Source organism: Pteropus medius, unplaced genomic scaffold (assembly GCF_902729225.1).
Source record: "Pteropus medius unplaced genomic scaffold, Ma_sr-lr_union100, whole genome shotgun sequence".
Taxonomy (NCBI): domain Eukaryota; kingdom Metazoa; phylum Chordata; class Mammalia; order Chiroptera; family Pteropodidae; genus Pteropus; species Pteropus medius.
In genome coordinates, this window is record NW_024350926.1 from 1,788,094 (window position 1) to 1,809,010 (window position 20,917).

The 20,917-nt window shown below is 39.5% G+C and overlaps 1 protein-coding gene and 1 long non-coding RNA gene across 3 annotated transcripts in view; one reads left to right on the forward strand and one right to left on the reverse strand.

Annotated features, from left to right (window-relative positions):
• Positions 1 to 20,917, forward strand: part of TRIM55 (tripartite motif containing 55) — a 49,285-nt gene that overhangs the window by 25,411 nt on the left and 2,957 nt on the right. Inside the window, exons 6-10 of one of the 2 annotated variants that reach the window (XM_039841751.1) lie at positions 3,550 to 3,783; positions 4,140 to 4,162; positions 4,256 to 4,380; positions 5,622 to 5,902; positions 7,217 to 7,504. In XM_039841751.1, the coding sequence (XP_039697685.1) occupies positions 3,550 to 3,783; positions 4,140 to 4,162; positions 4,256 to 4,380; positions 5,622 to 5,902; positions 7,217 to 7,504 (951 nt within the window). The remainder of the gene's footprint in view (positions 1 to 3,549; positions 3,784 to 4,139; positions 4,163 to 4,255; positions 4,381 to 5,621; positions 5,903 to 7,216; positions 7,505 to 20,917) is intronic. The other variant, XM_039841750.1, reaches the window with a different exon arrangement.
• Positions 1 to 20,917, reverse strand: part of LOC120585455 (uncharacterized) — a 162,649-nt gene that overhangs the window by 23,565 nt on the left and 118,167 nt on the right. The gene's annotated exons all lie outside the window — the stretch shown is intronic.

Here is a 20,917-nt window from a genome sequence, read left to right on the forward strand (position 1 = left end):
ATAAGTACCAAGTTCATAATTCCAAGGAAGAACATATATTTTTCCTATTTCAGGAACAAATCTGTCTCCTACAATATTTTGCATAGAATTATATTGAAGGCACGTTAAGCAAGAGAAAAAAAGAAGTTGAGTTTTTTTAGATATCAGAAAATATATCTTTTTCCTACTATTCTGCTGAACACTGGAAAATTATGGGATGTTTTTAGATCTTACAATGCCTAATACATAGTAAGCACTTAGTGAATTCTGTTGAAGGAATGAATTAATGAATATAATTCTGAAAGAATTTGAGGTTTCTTATCTTTAAGGGCCTACTTGCGACATAGTAGATTCATTAAAATGCATATATTCAATTAATGAGCAGTTTACATACATTTTTGTCCCAAATTACTTTAAAGTATGTCACAGCTGGGTATGGTGGGAGTAGCAATGACCCAGGAGTTCAAAGACCTTAGGTCTAGGCCAGGCACCAACAGTAAATGGCAGAATGGCTTGAGAAAGTGACTTAACTCTGCTGAATTTTCGTGTTTACATCAGTGAAATGATTGTTTTGAAGCAGGTTACTTCTGATAGTCCATGCAGCTTCAAAATTCCACAACTGAATAATTCAAATTAAAGAAAATTCTATATAAACTTAATAAACACTCAAATAGTGATTACTGTGTGCCAAGTAATATAATAAGTGCTTTACACAGTATGTAGTCATATAAAAATAATAAATTAAGCATATACTCCGCATGGGGTACCATTTCCTAAACTGTAAAGTATAAGCAAATGATAGTTGCTATTAAAATGATAGTGATTTTATCAAAACTCCATATAGTACAAGTCCTTAAAAATCAGAATAGAAATAAAACAATACTTGGAAGTGAATATAAGAATAAAGTAGTTATTCCATTTAAGCCACTAAATAAAATTTATATGGCCAAATAAGTGATCTAATCTTTATTCGACTTGAACAAATATGTTATGACACATAACTTTACACTAGTCTCACTGAAAAGCATTCGGTTTTCATAAACTTGAAGGTTCTCACACATATTAAATCATGTAGGAGAAAACTTTAATGAAACAGACATATGCCAGTACCATATCTTAATATCCATTATTATAAATGTTTCATGTGCACAATTCAATTTAGAAAAATAAGCTAGAAACCATCATATGCTCACAGTAAATGGTAGAGCATCTGAATATCGAAGGCATATTTCAGGAATGCAGTGGGCACATGGTTGCCTGTAAGCTAAGAATAGAAAGTAATACCGTGAAGGAAAGTTTGATTGGAGAGCTGCGAACAGGCTTCAGTTCTTAAGCCTAATAATAGTCTAAATCTCAAGCCAAAGGGCTGGAAATGGATGGGAATTTGGCAAGCTTAGCAATTTCCATGTCGACATACTGTGTGGGTTCTTGTCCTATTACTTTGACAACTGCCGAGACTCCACACATTTTCATCCCCTCCCCACACCTCCTCTGCTCCTGCTTATCCTTTATGGTCAAACTCGAGGCACCACTTCCTCTAAGAAGCTTTTCCTGAGCTAACATCACCACCCTCAAGCCCGTTCTCCTCAAATGGTCCTCACCCACAGAAAGAGTTGGATTAAAGCGCCACTTCTATGCTTCTATAAAACTTGGTATAATCTAAATCTCTAATATATTTCATTTTTTTTAGCCTACTAGGTTGTATTACATTATTGGCCTACAGTCTTTCTCATTCAGTGAACTGTGAGCTCCTTGAGAATATGAACTACGTTTAATTCCTTTTAGGGTCCCAGAACCTTGCACAGTGCTTGACACAAATGATATGCTTAAAAATTATTTGTTAAATGAATGAATGGACAGGTGGATGATAACAATACCGGTACTCATTAAAATGTACCGGTATTGTTATCATGATCATATGTAAAATGAACATAGGATCTCCTTAACATTTTGTAACTGGTTAGAAATGTGAGGAGAACTATGTTCCAAGGGACACAATGGAGTGAGGGATGCATTTCTTGCACATTTGAAAGGTATCTTCATAATCAACAATTTGTTTTAAGTCATCCTTTTTCCCTCTTAGTCTGAGAACAGTAGAGATGTTTGGGGAAAATGAAACATCATTTAAAAAAATCTATTCAACAGATGTTTATTGAACATCTGCTATCCAAGGTAGTATGTATCCTAGGAAGACCCAAATTCTAACCTCGGGGAGACTATAGTTTAGATATTTAAGAAACATGTAAAGGAAGAAAGTAATACATGATATCAAAGAGACCAATGTTTACTAAAATGAAAGAACAGGTAATAAGGGTCATACAAAGGTCAGAGATGTCACAGATAAATTGGCTGGATTCACAAAGCGCCCGTCGGGCAGGAGAGCAAGGTTGGATCGTCATGGCTCAAAACCTGCTCTCAGCTATAAAGATCCTGGACCCAGAGATGGTTGGGTCGAGGAGACAGGCATACACACATAGCAAGCTTACTGGAGCTTGAAAAACAAAAAGGCCAATGACCAGGCCAACTGGAAAGTTAATTATGATTTAAACATGGACTCACAGTAAAGGGAGCTGGATGGTACTGGAGATGTTAGTCACATGGTGCAAATGGATAAACCCAACTTTCCACACAGCCTTTCTCCAGGAATCAAAGACCAGATTCTGTATTTCCCTCTCTTAGACAGTATTGGATAGAACACCTGGTGTATACAGGTATATGCCATAAACGGTAACTATTATGGAATTTCAGAAGATTAAAAGATGACATTCAGCCACAGTGATCAAGGAAAGCTTAATAGGAGAAGTGGTATTTCAACATGTCTTTAAGATTGCTTAGTGTTTGCAACTGTGAATTGGGAAAAACATTCTGAAGAGAAGGAGAGCATGAGCAAAGAAAGTGAGTCATTAGTTCATTTTTGCTGGACACAGGGTGGAGAGAAGTAGATTATTATGAAAGAAAGCTGGGGCCAGGTCGCGGAGGGGTTTGAAAGCCAGTTATAAAGTTTAAATATTATTTGGGCAGTAGGGAGTCATAAGAGAGAAAAAGCACTGTACTCCAGGAAAATGTACTCTAGGAAAATGAATTTGGCAGCAATGTGTGAGTTGGCTTGAAGTGGGTGTCCCAGATGCAGAGGCCATTGGAAGCATCAGAATCTGCACAGGAGGGCTAACACTGGAACAGTAGTAGTATAGAGACTGAAGGGTAAAATCCAAGAAGCACCATAGTTTTTTCCTTACACACACACACAAAGCAAAATATGAATCTCTATGCTATATAACCAATATACAAAACAAAACCTGTCCTAATTTATATGAAATTCTCCATTTATAAAGAAGATTGAAAAATCATTAATTCATTTATCCAATTTGATTAATTTTGGATTTTATAAGTATCAAATTTGATATAAGTGGGATTTTCAAAGCATCAACACAGTGGGTATCTATACAGATTAAAGGAAAAGAAAAAATATCCTATTTAAGTCAATTTTCTTGTCTCTCAAAATATCCAGGTGATTTCTCCAAATAGACATTCTTTCAAACACTTTCTAACATTAGCTAACCCAACTAACAGGAATGCTGCAAAAAACAGAAACAGGAACTTTGTGAGAAGTTTGATTACCTGTATGGCATCCTGGAGGAGAGGAAGAATGAGATGACCCAAGTCATTACCCGAACCCAAGGGGAGAAACTGGAACATGTCCGTGCTCTGATCAAAAAGTATTCTGACCATTTGGAGAACGTATCAAAGTTGGTCGAGTCAGGAATCCAGTTCATGGATGAGCCAGAAATGGCAGTGTTTCTGCAGGTAAGTTTCCATTGGGTACCAGAGGACACTAAGCAAGAAGGTGGGTGCTGGAGGACTAGTTGTCATCACATTTTTGTTATTTTATGTATCTCATTTTGATCTATTTTCCAAACTAAAACATAAGCCCATTATGTGCTTATGTCTCCATTTGTTTAAACAATTTCATGAGCATATATTTAAGGGACCATGACATTGCTTAAATATAAGAGGGTTCTGGTATAAAGGAGCAGTTATTTAGGGCATTTAGAAATAAGGCTATGAGATTTTCAGAGTCAGCAAAGGAAAGAATTGTCTCAACACCGTCTTTGATAAAAAAAAAAAACTTAAGTAGGCCTGTCTTTTGTTTGCTTTCACAGAACGCCAAAACCCTGTTACAAAAGTAAGTAATTTTCATTTTATGGAAAAATGCATACTTTTCATTTTTATCCAAGGCTATCAAACTATAAACGGTGGCAACCTGTCTTTGTTGCAGAATTTCTGAAGCATCGAAGGCATTTCAGATGGAGAAAATAGAGCATGGTTATGAGAACATGAACCACTTCACAGTCAACCTCAATAGAGAAGAAAAAATAATACGGGAAATTGATTTTTACAGAGGTTTGTTGTTCTTGTGACCATGTGACCAAAATTGCAGGTGTATGAAAGCTGCAGAAAAGCCCTGTGGGAGGAAAGGGGGATTCAGAATCACTTCCAGAATGCATGGCGACAATTTTACAAGGATAATAATCTAATGTGAAGCTCTATTTCATTACAAAGTCATACAGTTTGTTGACAGTATTTCTTTAGCTTTGCATATCATAGTGCCTATTATAATGCCATTATTGGGCATTTGACTCTGGATAGTCAAATAATAATTGATGGTGATGATGATATCTCCCTTTCAACTCTACACAAGGTGTTAGCTCCAGCGATGTCATCAGTTACAAGGTTAAGGATGAGATAAAAATAGAGAAGACATTTGGAGAGATATTTTAGTACATCCACTTAATCAAACTTTAGCGGGTAAGAATAGTAACAAGTCACAGAATAAGTCACAACCTGGAAATAAAACTGGGTCTATGTGACCAGATGTACTCCATGAGTTATAAACACATCCTTGCCATTTGGCCCAGAAATCCCACTCCTGGAAATTTAGCCTGATGAAATCATTGAAAAGAGGAAAATAAACTTGGAGCTAGCCAAAAATTTGATGATCCGTCCTAGCCCATCTAGGTGACAAGACTCCTCAGCTAGACCACCACTAATGCCATGAAGCTGTTTCACTGTCCACAGATGTAACTTTAGAAGCAAATCTTCAGGATGGATCTTTTTAAAACATGACTTAATATTGTCTTTCCTTAATATTGCATCAAAGAATATTAAGATCAGCGAGTTAGGAAAAGAGTCATGGTATTAATAATTGTGGTATTCACTGAAAAAAGAGGTAAGAAATTAAAACAAGACAAGGGTTTTGTATGTTTTCTGAGATATAGAAGAGAGTTGCATTTCCATTTAATTTGACAAAGATAAATAAGTGACAATCCTAGCCCTCCATTAACCTGCAGATGTCACAGGCTCTGGGTGGAGTCAGGTGGATGGTGCACAGTGGTGGTAAGGACATCATACTGGGGAGGGGAGCCAGGAGGATGGTGATAATTTGTCCTCTCTTTACGTTTGTGATGTCCACATTTAACTAGAAGCACAAAGCCCCAGCAGGACACACTTGAGCCACTATCAAGTGTCTGCTGGAGAGGATTTCCCTAGCCTTGACATTAACCTGAGCTGTAAGTACTGGCCATTAATTGTTTGCATGGCTATAATGGTAATTGTAATGATTTAAAAAAATATTACCTTAACAGAAGATGCAGAAGAAGAAGAGGAAGAAGAAGAAGAAGGAGAAGAAGTAGAAGGAGAGGGAGAAGGAGAAGAAGGAGGAGGAGGAGGAGGAGAAGAAGGAGTGAAAGTGGAAGAGGTAGAAAAAGTTCGAACGGCGTCATTAGGAGAAGATGAAAGTCTGGAGGTAGCCTTGGAACCCTCTCAGCTGGCCTCGGAACTCCAGGCTGCCCCAGCAACACTTCCGGTTTCCTCTCCAGAGCCATCTCCAGCCCTGCCACCTGCTGTGGATGCCCCAGTGACACAGGTAAGCAGCCGTTCATGAGTTCTTTCCTATAGGAAATGCAGGCGTGCCTCCTTGCTGAACAGCCTAAAATATTTATTCTACCTTTAGAAAAAGATAACTATATCCTAGACATTTGTATGCAGAAGACAAAAGATTTCAGGGCAGTCACAATGTCAGGGGGTAAAGTCCTCTAGGTGATTCAGCAGGTTCCTTGTTGTTTTAATTGGTTGGCAAGACTTAGTTTAACGTGATTTTTCCACCAATAACACCATCAAATTTGAGGCAATTTTTGTCTGGAAATTGTGCGTGTATAACATGTTCATAGAAAGCTGTTATCGGGGAGACCGAGTCTGCTCTGAATACAAATATAGGATATAGGGTGAGAAATAAAAATGATTAAACTTTAAGAACTTTGCATTTTCTGTAGATAACAAAATAAGTAGAGAAAGAAGCCATGCTAGTTTATGTCTCTCTTGCTTACCTGAAATACAACTATATCTTTCAATTAGTGAGCAAACGAATGAAGCCTAGTTTTCTATGTTTCTGTCATTTGATGAGATTATGTGTTAATAGAATTGTTTTACAAATTTCTAAGGAAATTAATTAGCTCATCCCAGATGCTATACCTAATTGGCTGACCTTACGGTTCTAAGATGTTACTGTCCGGTTTTCAAGCCTTTGTGCTGACTGCATGACACTCAGCAGACGGGTCCCTACCTGTTGAGTTTGTGGGCAATGCAGACTCATCACAAAGAAGCTCTGGTTTTGCACCTGCTTTCAAAGTGGACTGAAATTACCTATAGAAACAAAACCTCAGAAGGGAAGCTCAGAGATAGAAGTATATTCTATGCTGTCTCCATAGGAAACTAGGCTAAAATACTATTTATAGTTCATAGAATCTTGAAAATCTGGGTATACCAATTGCACTGAAATTGAAAGAGGTATGCTAACTAAATGAGAGTAAGATCAATTTTGGGTCTTAGAAAAGAGGTTTTGAGAGCCCATATATAATGTCAAAAAATTAATTTTGGTCAATAGTTTGACCTTTCTCCCATATCTGATATTTGATAAGCTACTTTCATTTTCGGATTCTGCTGTCTGCCTGGCCAGGTACCATCTAGTGAAAGACAAGCCCAGAAAAGAAGAGGGATGCCATGATAGGGGGCGCTGTTAGCTTTCCTTCCCTTAGCGCTTGCAGAGGGCAGGATGAACTAAAACATGCACTGAATCAGGCACTACACACAGTTGTCAAACTCGAAGGGAACTAAAATCTACTGCTTTTTTTCTTCTTCTTTTTTTCTTTTTTTACTTTTGAACTTATCTGTCCTGATTAAGGGGGAGGTTGTGCCCACTGGCTCTCAGCAGACCACAGAGTCTGAAACGCCAGTCCCTGCAGCAACGGACACGGCGGATCCCTTGTTTTACCCTAGTTGGTATAAAGGCCAAACCCGGAAAGCTACCGCCAACCCACCTCCCAACCCAGGGAGTGAAGGTCCGGGGCACACAGGGCCTCCGGGTTCTGAGGATTCGAATGTGCAGAAGGCAGAAGTGGCAGAAGCCGCAGCCAGTGAGAGGGCAGCAGTGAGTGGTAAGGAAACTAGTTCACCTGCAGCTACTTCTCAGGTTAGTGTTGATGCTCTTGTGTCCCAATGCTTCCCTGTGCTAGCCGGGGTCTTGCTAGAATCACAGCAAGAAGGAAGGGGCAGAGAGAAACCGCGGCCTTGGGAAAAACACAGGAACAACTCAGCCCCAGTGCTGACTAGTTGTTTAAGCTTTGTGTTGACTTGTTTTTAAAGCCTTGTATGAAACAAAAAGAAAAAACAATTTGACTTCACTCTGCCCGTGAGTGGTGACCTCACACCTGGCTTCCCAGGGGAGGGGGTTCTAGAGAGCCTGGCCCTTAGGCATGCAGTCGAAAGTTGCTTCGTCTAAAGTGACTGGCTGGTGTTCCTGTTCCCCTTTACAAGGCCACTTGCCCTTGCTCAGCCTTTTCTGTGTCCTCCTTGGGCTTCAAAGACTAATCTCCTGCTTTTGTGTGGTTTCCAGCAACCCCTAAGGAGCACGTTTTGAATTGAATTCTAAGTCTGCTTTGGAAAATAACCTGTGATCTTTGGATTCCGGGAGTGTGCCGGCTATAGCTAGACAAAGAGAGTCTTGGCTTGATTAAACCAGTGCTTCTTAAGCATGTGTTCCTGGGAACAGAAAAGCTCAGGGTTTCCTCCATTGGATTTTTTTTTGAAAAGGACACTTCCTTCCTTTCTTTTTTTTTCTTTTTATAATGAAAGTTCGAAGTCCATGTCTTCTTCCTAACACTGGGTTAGATGTTTGCATGGCTCATAGATTCCATAGAAGAAATCTTCTACAATTTCTTCACAAAGAAGAATGTTCATGGTTACTCCATACCTGTGAACATTCTTAAACAATGTGTGGGTTTGAGCGTTGCCCAGAGAAGGGGCTGTCAAAGAAATACTCTCTAGTTCCGTGCTCCTGGGTCATCAGGTGATTGTGAACAAGAAACTTTTTTTTCAAAAATCAGAAAAGTACTTATTATCGTGATTGTGTCTACTCAAGTGAACCTCAATTTCATGAGGTAATAAAAGGAAATGATTTTTGGAAAACTAAAAGTAATATGCTTTTGTGACTTACATTTATTTTTACAAATGAAAATGACAAAAGTAAATGTTTGGTTTGAGGAAATCTTTTGCGGTGGATTTTAGGTTAAAAAATAGAGTAGACTTAAATGACTTCTAGAAGTTTAGGGAAATGCTTACATTTTTAGTGGGAGTGAGGAGGAGTTGTTTTCTGAAAAGAGTAGTGTAGTACCCTATGAGGAGCATGAAATACGGCTCTGAATCAAAATGAAAAGTCCATCTAAATGATGTTGGAAAAATTATTTGTGATAATGTCAGTGAAGCTTTTTTCTTGTTTTCTCACAGGAGTTAGCAATCTGCCTAGTACTTTTGGCTTTTCTTATACTTCACTACATCTGGAATCAGATTCAGAGCTTGGTTTTTACATTACTGGGTAGGAAACATTTTCTTTTCCCTTGACTAACATCTCATGTAGTTTCTTTCATCATGCTCCTCTTCTGTAGGCCCAGAGATGAATGTCTCCCCAATGTTGAGGCTCAGCCACCTAAAAAGAACCAAGTCCCTAGACTAGACTGTGGCCTCAAGCTCCCATAATGCAATCACCTCAAGGCACCCTCCCCTCCATTACCTAATCTTGCATGGAGGGTACCCTGACTCAGAACAGTGACTCAGTGGGCAATTATTCAGTAATCCATTAGAGTCGACCCTCCAGAATGGCCATCAGGAGAGGCCAGTTTTAAAAGGCGTCCATGATGCTGTGAGAATTTACTACTCTTAAATAGAGGGAGGAGCAGCAAAGGACTCTTTCAGGAATATGTAGAGTTTCCACAGATTAAGTAGCAGCATTTCATCTGCTTACACCAGAGGGGCACAGGAGGTGGCTCAGTGACTCCCGTTGGGAATACAGAGGCAATTATTGTACTGGTGGGCAGGTGGACTAGGTGACTTCTCAGTTCTCTTTGAACCCTCAGACTCTACAGTGTCTTTCTTGGGACAGGAGGGCCCTGAGAAAAAGGTGCCCTGCATAGCGACTTCAGTGGGATTGCAGCCAGGTGAGATCCGAATGAATAAAGAGCCGGAGATCAATGTTTTACCAGCCATAAAGAATTAGAACCAAAGAAAAGTCACAAAACCAACAAATGGCATGTTATTTTTGAGATATCACCTTTCTCATAGTCAAACTTTTTCTTGATTACAGTTATGAGGTTTGCTTAGGGACTGACATCTTACTCCTTTAATAGCTTTTGAACACTGTCAGTTTAATTAATAATATCTAAAGATTCAAACCCCATGCACTTTTAGTAAGTTACCCTGCTGGACCTGAGCCCCAGCTCCCTGCGCCCATAGCTCAGAAGCAATTCAGGGTGCCTGGTGCTGAAAGGCCTCGGCTATTTCTGGCTCGTTGACAACCCAGGGAAGATCTGGAAATTCCCATCATGGAGTTCTTTTTTGCCTCATTAGCTGTCTTTTCAGCAAAGGCAGTGGGATCTTAATGGGTCCCTGTCACGTCTGTAACTGTGTATAAGTGGGCCCTGCCCCCAGTGTCTAGTCAGCCAGAAACCTGCGCCCCTAGAATGTTCCGAGCGTCCTCATAGTCTGCTCAGGTATATAACTCCTCCTCCTGTCATTATTTATGTTGAAGAGCAGTGGGAGGAAGTATTGGCCATGGAGTCAGTGGGGCAAACAGGGAGAGAGAAAACTCCATGCTGTCAGGGAACAGCCTAATTGTGGATCTGAATAATTGTCTGAAGAGTTCAGCTTATATTCTGAGAATTCAGGTTTTGGACTTTGTTGCCATGTATCCTTGAAATATTTCTCTGAGGCTGCAGGGGGAAAGTCATGCTTCTTGTCTGCCGTCCACCAAGCCCATGTCATGTATGCTGACATTTACATGCCTGTCTGGTGAAATGAGGGTGAGGCAGGTGGGGACGGGGTGGGGTAGGGTGAATTGACATTCAGTATTGCAAAGAACCTTGCTTATGTAGTTCCTGGTGTTTGAGAAAGGGCCTTTCACATAGAGAAGGAAACCTGATTATGATGGAGCACCAACCTTGGATCCGTGAATGGGGATATGGGCAGATGGATAAAGACCGCAACAGAGTATCAGATTCCTGGCCTCTGAATTTTTTGCAGGCCTGATTTCACCTTCACCACCTCAGAACTCACTAAATACTTGTCCAATGCAAGGGTAGCTTGTTGGGATTTCACACTCCATCATTAGTCTTTCCCTGAACATTTAGGATGTGATACAATAGTTCTCCTCGATTCACTGGTGCTGTGACCTGTCTTTACTGAATAGTCCCATGCCAGAGAATAATGTTGCCTTAAAAACTCAGAAACATCTCAGGCTCGCTTGCTCATCTGTAAACTCACTCCAGCCCCCATCAGCAGTAATGCAAACTTTTCAAGAAGGCCAACATTCTGTTTCTAGGTGCTCCCCACACAGCCATTCATACAGTGAAACCTGCCCTTGCTTTTGCTGCTTGTGGTTTCTGATGCCATGCAATCTCTATCACATACCTTCTCTCTTCACCTAATCACATAGGCAGATTATGTGTCAGAAGCTGGTCATGGCAAAGTCCAGACATCAACTGTCTCCACTAGAGGTGAACAAGCATTCACGGGAGCATTGTTACTTTCCCCACCCTCATTCTTGAAGAAAAAAATTTTCAACAAAGTTTGCATTCAGCTCTAAATCTAATTTGGATCTCACCGAAGGCCCTAGTTCCCATTTGTCCTTCGACAGGATGCACTTTGAACCTGATCACACCCCATTCCTCCCAGAAAACCTCACGAAAGAGGTCACAGGCCACAGTGTGCAAAGCCTCTATACAAGACCGGTCTTTAGCTAGAAAATCACCATCTTAAGTTTTCACCTTCCGAGTGCATGCCCTTGTACGCTCAGTCAATGCAGAGAGTTTGTTGGAAATGACAATGGATCCATGTCATGTGTTAATTTTTAAAGTTTTCGAAAATATTATACCAGTTCCTAGTCAACCCCAGAAGGCAGGGCAATCAAAAGGTAGGAGAAGGCCTCTGTGAGACAGATCAGCTACCCTTGGAAAGCAGTCTCCACTAGACCTGTCTCCTGGGGATGCTTCGCTGTGGCCATTTCCCAGTCCAGTCTGCTTCCATCCACTGCCTTTCCTCTTTCTGTACTACTTACATGCGAATCGCACCTAAGTGTTCACACGGGGACTGCCTCCATCCCCGTCCCCAGGCCCATGGACAGCTGGGTATCATACTGGGAATATGAGTGGCAAGTAGATGTTTTCAGAAGTGGGAGCAGTAATGAAAGCCCTTCACTGTTCCTCTTTCTCCCTTCCCAGTGAGGTTTAGTGGCCTTAGGTAGAAGAATTTGTCTAAACCATTTAATGGGAGCTGTTCAGGGAACAGGGGTTTCCAGAGCAATGTCTCCCTATTTGGTGGATTAACTTGGCAGCTGCTCTGGCTGATACTTGAGCTGGAATATGGCAGCTGCCTTAAGGTCAGACGACCCCCCTGCCACCCCTGCCCCTTACGCACGCACACACACACACACACTCCACAGAGAGAAAATCGCATTGCTTTGGAGATGTAGACTTTGACAGTAAAATCTGTAGTTTCTGCCTCTATGAAGAACCACAGCTCTCGTATTTCACCAGAGCATGAAGTTCTAGTTGTACAAGACCCTAAAAGCTTTACCATATCATAGCTATTTGTTGATTTAAGAACAGAATATCTACTTTACACATTTCTTTCTTTAAGTCTGAAAATAGACAAGTTTGGCAGAAATTCTGCTAAGGCTTGGTGCACTGAAAAGATCAATGAAATTAGGAGAAAGGACTTAGGTTCCAGTTCTGTTGCTTTTGCACCTGACTCTGGGCATTTAATTTTCTTGAGCCTGTTTTCTCACTAGGAAAATTAAGCAACTACTCAACAAAAAGTTTCATCTACTTACACAACATTAGAGAGTGAAGAATCTAGTATTGAGGATTTGATCGATTGTTTCAGGATGTTTTCATTGGAAGGGTTATGGGCTTAGGACTGGCACATATCATTCTGTAACAATAAGAACAAAAGATTCTCAGCCCATAGCATTTCTTAAAATATATTTCTTGCCTCGAAGCTTGTACATAAATCCCCATTTCCCAAACTGCTTTACAAATCTCCTCCTAGGCACCCATTTAACTGAATGTTTACACAGCTGTTATTACCCATTTAGATGCCAATAAACTCCATAAAACCCATGATAACTCAAGTCTGAGGTCCACCTAAAGGTACTCATAGAGCTCATTGCCCAGTAGAGCAAAGACAGAATGTACACATTTGAGGCAGTCACAGAATATTAGAAATTAGGAGAAAGGACATTCATTAGGAGAATGAAGAGATGAAAGATATGTGATTTTTTAAATGTACTTACTGTAAGTGTACACACAGTTCAGTAACTTTTTATAAATATGTAGCATTGTATAGCCACTACCACAATTAATATGTAGAATATTTCCGTTACTCTAAAAAGTTCCCTTATGTGTCTTTGCAGTTAATCTCCCTGCACCCAGCTGATGTTTTGCTTGTCATTATCGTTTTACCAGTTCTAGAAGCTCATGTATATGACAAGATGCATTCTATAGACTTTTCTGACTGGTTTCTTTCACCTAGCATATTGCTTTTGAGATTCGTCCATTTCGTTGAATGTATCAGTAGCTCTGATTTCCTTTTATTCCTGAGTGGTATTCCATTGTATGAGTATATCACAATATATCTATTCATCACTTGATGGATGGTCTTACTGTTAGCAGTTTTGGCTGCTATAAATAAAGCTTCTATGAACATTCACATGTTGGTCTTTGTGTGAATGTACATTTTTAATTCTCTTGAGTAAATACCTAGGAGTGGAATTGCTTGATTTAATAGTAAGTTCGTGGTTAATTTTGTAAGAAACTGTCAAACTTTTCCATAGTGGCTGTTAAATTTTATGTTTCCACCAGCAATGTAAGAGAATTCTAAATACTTCGCATCATAGCCAGAACTTGGTATTGAGTCAGTCTTCCACATGCTTGCCATTCCAATGGATGTGTATGGTATCTTTTTGTAGTTTTGATTTGCATTTTCCAGATGACTAATGATGTTTACTATCTTTTCATGGGCTTCTTAGTCATTTTTATATTTACTTTGATGAAATATCTATTCCCATATTTTTGTTAGGTTGTTTATCTCCTTAGAGAGTTGTAAAAGTTCTTTTTGTATTTTGGATAAAATTTCTTTACATGTTTTGCAAATATTTTCTCCCAGTCTGTGGTTTGTCTTTTCATTTTCTTAACAGTATTTTGAAGAGCAAACATTTTTGTTTTAATGAAGTCCAATTTGTCAGTTTTTCCTTTTTGATTTGTATTTTTTTGTGTCCTATTTAAGAAATCTTCACTTAACTCAAAATCACAAAGATTTTCTTCTAGTTTTCCTTTAGAATTTTTGTAGCTTTTTCTCTTAAATTAGACAGACCTAAGATCATTTTAAGTTAATTTTTGTATATGTGAAGTAAAAATAAAGGTTTGGGTTTTGGTTTGTTTGTTTTCCATATAGATATTTGTTCCAGCACTATTTATTTGAAAGGCTATTCTTTCCCTCAGAGAACTAAGCTGATGACTTTGTGGAAATTCAAATGGCCATATACATGTAGGTCTACTTCTGGACCTTCTATTTTGTACCATTGATCCGTGTGTTTGTCCCTCTACCAAAATCACACTGTCTTGATTATTATAGCTTCATAGAAGTCTCCAGAACAAGCAATGTAAGTCTTTCACTTTACTGGTTTTGACTTTATTGGTTTTCTCTATTTTTTTTGTCTATTTTCTATTTCATTCATTTTTAGTTTTTATTATTTTCATCCTTGGGTTTCATTTTCTCTTTTTTTTTCTAGTTTTCTTAGGGTTAAAGCTTAGATTATTGATTTGAAATCTTTCTTCTTTTCTAATAATAGCATTTAATGCTATAAATTTTCTTCTAATCACTGCTTAGCTACATCCCACAAGATTTGATATGTTATATTTTCATTTTCACTTAATTCAAAATTTTTTCTAACTTATTTTGTGGTTTCTTCTTTGACCCACTGGTTATTTAGGTGAGTAGTGTTTAATTTCTAGATGTTGGGAGATTTTCTAGATCCCTGTTTGATTCTGTTGTAGAGAGAGACTAATCTTTATATGATTCCAGTCCTTTAAAATTTATTAAGATTTATTTATGGCCCAAAATACAATCAAACTTGGTGAATGTTCCACCTGCAATTAAAAACATTGTATTTTCTATTGTTGGGTGGAGTGTTTTACAAATGTTAATTAGGTCAATTAATTTGTAATGCTGTTCAAGTCTACTATATCATTACTGATTTTCTGTTAACTTGTTTTATCAATTGCTGAGAGAGGAATTTTGAGATCTCTATAATTGTGGATTCATCTATTTTTCTTGGAGTTCTATCAGTTTTGCCTCATGGATTTTGAAATTCTGATAGGTGCATTCACATTTAGCATTATTATAGTTCTTGAAGAATTTACCCCAAGATAAGGGTTAAAAAAAGATAATTTATTTTCTATGTCTCCTCTTTTTGTGCCTGCCTGCCTGAATGGACGTAAAGAGGGTCCTCATTCACATATACTGTCTTTAAAGGTAGCTTAGAAAAGATAGGTGGCAGATGGGAAGGAAGTTAGAGGAGGAAGGTGCTGACAGTCCTTAAGGCATTCCAAATGGCTGGCCATAGGGAAAGCCTCATGGCTTAAATCCAACAAATCTGTCTTCCCTTCCTCTCACAGCCATGCACAAGGCCAAATATAGCAAGGGCCAGGATGGCTGAGTTGTGTGATGCTTTTAAGTGACTAGGCTGAACTTTAGAATCAGGTGATTGGTTGTCACTGGTCCATGGGGCCCTATTCTTAGGTTTGATGTAAATTGCTTTATGAGCTAATACCTCTGTGCATTTTCATGACACACCTATGCCCTAGTTCACTCCTTATCCTGTCTAAACCAGTTTCCACAGAACGGCAGAAGTCACCCTATCATGGGACAGGGACTTCCAGCACTGGGTTTGTCCTCTTGGTGGAGAAGGTCCAAGGTTTCCATCCCAAGAAGGTGTAGGTTTTCCCTCCCAGGTTCTTCCTCTCTAGCATATTGAGCTGAAAGTCAGAACCTGAGGAACGATGTGGGTCACCCACACCTGGGAGCTCTTCATTCTCAAATAGAAGGATGTGTGGAGATCAAAGCCAGTGTGGAAAATGTCACCAAGGAAAACTAGCACAGACCATCTTAATCCCCAACCCAGGCTCTGTGAATGTTGCCTTCTGAGTTTATAAAGGTATTTCCTGAGGAAAAATTTTTCAAGGAAGGAAGGAAAGAAGGGAGGAAAGGAGAGAAGAGAGAGAAAGACCTATGGTTTAAGTTAAAAGGACAGGTGGAGAGCTCACAAAGATTCTTTTCTTGAAGCCCAGTGTTTATTTTTTAGGCTCTCAGAAACTATTAATACATGTGTCTCCAGACCTGAGACCTTACCAAATTTATCATCATCCCAAGATTTGGTCCCCTTGAAAATATTCATATTTTCCTAAACTGGGATGAACAATAGGCCAAAGTTCCAAGGAGAAACAGCCTTGGGGAGCAGTCCTGGGTCTCCACAAGGTGTCACACACACAAAAAAGATAAAATCATTTTCATGCAAATAACCTTTGAGACCAAATCATTCACTCTGATTTCAAAGGGTAAATATCAACTCCAGATGCCACTGGAGACTGAGGTGAGAGATGCCTGAGACTAGAGGGTCGGAAAGCTTTTCTGAGCAAGATTAATTTCTCAAGGTGTTATAGAACATTTTAAAAAATATAGCAGGAGACCAAGAACATAATTTCCCATGAGTATGACTATAGGTCCTGTGTTCTTTGAAATGATCTATTTAATTTTCCAAAACAAACTGAAATGAATGAAAATTTAACTACGTTCTCTAAATTTAATTGAGGGAATCAGAATGTCAGATTATTTTCAAATAGAAATCCCTACTGAGAGCAATTGCTATCTTTTACAAATTAGGAGATTCAAGCTTACAAATCACTGATATGCCAGGTGCCCTGCCTGTGCTGGAATTTCGGCTTGGTCAGATAGAGAGAAAACTGATCGATGGTCGGGACTGGCCCGCATTTATGGCATAGCATTGTCCAGGACTTAATAATCCTGGAAATTATAACAACTTATTAATAATGAAATGCAAGCATTTTTACATAGGAAAACATATAGAAGAGAGTAAGGTTTGTCTTAAACAAGTGTTTTAATGAGGCCATTACATTCACATTACTAATGCTTTTTCATTTGCATCCTACAACTGCAGTTTTCTTTTTATGTTTTGTGTTTTTTTTGTTTTTTTGTTTTTTTTTTTTTCTTGCTGGGAAGGCAACATCCTAATAACTCAATTTGGGAGCTTTTCTAGAAGGACAAAAAAAAATCTATACTAAAACCATAGACTATATTTCTCAAGATCAAATAGCTTCCTCTGTAAATGTCACTTTAATAGGAAGCTAAAATGGATATATCCATTTTACAGGGAAATATAATGTAAATTGTGTGTGAGCAGTGTAATGAATTCATTTCCCCTGGCAACCGGTGCCTACAGCTCTACAATTCCATGAAAACAGTAACGCAGGCACTGGGGAGAGCCCTCTGGGGAAGTTGTTATGACATAGCTAGTTGAATTTTACTTCCTGTGTTTTTAAATTGTTTATTATTCTGATTTAACCTAAGACCTTTGCCAGTATTGTACATCCTGTGGATTTTTTCTGTCTTTATTTAAGTAGCTCAGTGATTTCCATAAAATACCTTTTCCCCATTACAGCCCACAAAGCAAAGAATTAATCCACTATCATGTTCATGCATCTAAAAACCCAATGCCACATGGCAATGGCTATAACTAATGTGTAGTCATTGCTTTATCATTTACGAAGTCTTTCATAGAGGTTCTCTCACTTAAACCTCCCAATAACCCAGTACGAGAGGATTTGTTAAACTTCCCCATTTTATGGTGGGGGATCATAGAGGTTGAGTGACTTGCTCAATATCACAGAGCAATGGGTAGCTTGATGCCCATTGATGCCTTGTCCTCCCCCATGGAGTATGTGCATGCAGTATAATGGAGGCCAAGCCCACATCCAGGAAAAGTGAGTGCATCCCCAGTTTACCTGGGCTGATGTGACTGAAGCAAAAGGAGTGTGACCAAAGGTTCCCAAGGGTCACTCATGACCCACTGGCATAGCCTCACGGGCAGAGAGGACACTTCTCCACCTCCGTTGCTTGCAGGGATGTGGTTGTGTGTTGTAAATGAGAGCATTCCTATCCTATATTTGCACCCCCATGCTGTTGACCAACTTGGTTCTCTATCTGACTTCTAGGGGTAGAGCTGGCCTGTCCTCAGAGTCTCATATGCTCAACACTAGCTGCCCCTTTTCTCTTAGGGTTTGTAGTCACTATCAATGACTCTTGGCATTTTATCCATAGAGTTACTTTGAGCAAGTTCTTCAGCCTTTCTGAGTCTGAGTTTTCTCATTCATAAATTGGGCATACAAATGTTACTCACCTCCCATGGCTCTTGAGAACCTGTTTGGCGTATTTGCCTACCACAAAGCAAAGAAGCCCTTATCTATGAGGAATTAATGATCTAATTAGCAGTTCTTTGTAATTAAGTTCTCCTTTCAGAAAGGATTGCAAACACACACACACAATCTATACTAGACACACAGTTGTCAGGTCCATACTGAGAAGACAGCTGGCTCAAAGTTTTTGTCAGACTGTGATATCAGCATTTTAGCTTCTCCTTCCTGCTCTGCACATGACCCCATCACTTCCTAGACACCGTGTCTGAAACAAACCAAACAGACTACACTGTACATCTTCCTCTGCATTAAGAAAAAGTGAGTGAGTTTAATTTCTTCTTGTTTCACAGACCTGAGGAAATTGCTCTTGTTTCTGATCTTCCCTTAGCAAAAAGGAAGCACCTAATAATAAAGCCCCCAAACCCACTCCCTTCACCCATCCCTCCAGCACTCAGTGTATACAGCTATAAATAATCCTCCCAAGGAAAAAAAATGCTTTTCAGTGAGAGTTTTCCTGCCAGAGCTCTTTGGGGTGGGGGATGGGGGGGTGGGAGGTGGGGAAGGAGAATCCTATTTTCTTCGTGTTTTCTCTAGCATTCATGGAGAGGGTGCTACATGTTCACAGCTCTGTGCCTCATTCCTCACATCTTGGCTGCTCTGCCACCAAGTAAAATGTCTGTGAAATAAATGCCCACAATAGCAGACCTGCCTGAGTTCTCAGGGCTTAGGCCCTTGGCTGTGATACACAGGTGCCTCAGTTACTTCTCAGACATGATGACTGGCCCAGGCTCTTGGCTGTACTCTCTTTCCCAGTCTGGAATCCATAATACTTAAGCTATTCAAGGACCTGAGGTTCAGGAATGCTAAGTAGGGGAGCAGGCCAATACTTGAGTTTAGTCTTTCTGAATAAACATTCTAAACATGACCTCGGCATTCCTACTCACACCTGTTTCCAGCATCTGGCTTTGATTCTTTGACCCAGCCTAGCAGGTGCAGGGTAGACACACAGTGGTTGCTCATTCAGCAGCCTCAAGCTTAGCCTTACCCCTCCTATCCACATTCCTTTAAAGCAAATGGATTTTATTATAGATGGGCAAGAGTTCTTTTGAATTGGCCTAGGAAAGCTGGCAGTTAATATGCAGTGGTAACCAGATCCTGCTGTCAGGTTGAATTTGTGATTGGTGTTCACAGGAGCCGAGAGGGATAGAGGCCCAAGTGCGAGGGACCGAACACAAATTAGCTCATTGCCCCTAACATCCTCTTAAATGGCCTGGCATAGTGGCTAACATGTCCACAAGTCTCTGGTAGAATATATGCTCCTTAATCCCTATTAACAAGAAGTGGCTCTAGGTGACATAACTTGTCCAGGTGATGCCTGCATGTCACACAGCTCTGGGTGGAAGCATCTCTCATCACCCTGCTCTTCTGTGCAGTGAAATGATACCCTAGTGCCACAATCTGGCATACATTTTTTTCCTCTCAAAGGACATTTGCTAGTAACAGGAAAGAAATTAAAAGAAGATTTTGTGTTTCTGGTGAGTCTGGTTCATGAATACTCGAATTCCTGGTCAAGTTCATCCGAGAAAAACAGTCTTTCCTCTAAGCAAAAGTATATCACTCCTTTCTGCTGGTCTTTTGTGGATCTTGAGTAATTTGGGTCTCGCAGTTGAGACAGAGGGAAAATGCTACCTCCCTGTTCCATTTTCTGGTTTTATTTATGACCAAAACTCATATTTCTCAAATTATCTGAAGCCCCATAGTGATAGAGCACAGTGCTAAGTGATGGTTGTAAGTTTGTTCATTTAGTTTGTTACCTAAAGAAAATGTGTCAAATTTAGAAATGAGATGGGACTAATAATCTTTTCTTAACCTTTTTCATACACCTCGAACTAAAATGGAATGCAGGACAAGCTCAAAAGCAGGTAGAAGAGATTAGTGCTTACCAATCTCTGTCCTTTGTTCAGCTTCATGAGATATCATTACTCTCCCAAAATAGCACTTCCTGTGAAAGAAGAAAGCCAGCATTTGGAAAACTATTTAAATGACTACATATATAAAATTCCTTTTGGGGAAGGCTATAGGAAAAATATCTGCTTACAATTCAATGGGCTGTGTTTATAAAAAGGAGGTTTCTAAATCTTTAACTCATTCTTCCTTTATGAGAAAGCCATATATAAAGTTGAGCCACTTAGAGACACACTAGACAGGGTCTTGGATAACCATGATTACAACATGACAAAGGAACTAAATCTTATGAATGATATTTAATTCTGGAAAGGTGAGCATTGCAAGTATAATTGTCTTTCATTATTGAGGGGTCATTGCTGTTGTATATAGTTCCTCATAAACAATCCCCAGGTCATTCTACATGGCAGAGGAGCCTCTTCATTGATGTAAAAAAGAAGGAAGGAAAGGGGGAAGGGAGAAAAGGAGGGAAGAAGGTAGAAATGAACATTTATAAAACAACTTATATAAGTGAGGCATGTGCCAAGTGGTTTAGGTGTATTATTTTATTTATTCAGTCCTCACTTCAGTCTTGTGAGATAGGATCTCATTACTGTTTTACAAAAGAGAAAACCAAGGCTCTGAGAGGTTCAGTGACTTATCTGAGTCATACAGCTAATAAGCAGTTAATCTGAGATTCAGAACCAGGGTAAGACTCTGCATAAAACTTCCTTGTCGAGATGGTTGGTAGGTCCTCACATTTACGTAAACAAGACCAAGGAGGTGGTGTAATCACCTAGAGATACTCAGGATAATCTCTGCTCTTGGCCCCTCTCTGGCACTGGCCTTTCTTCTCTAAAAGATAATGTCCATATTGTTTGGAGGAAAATCTAATAACTGAT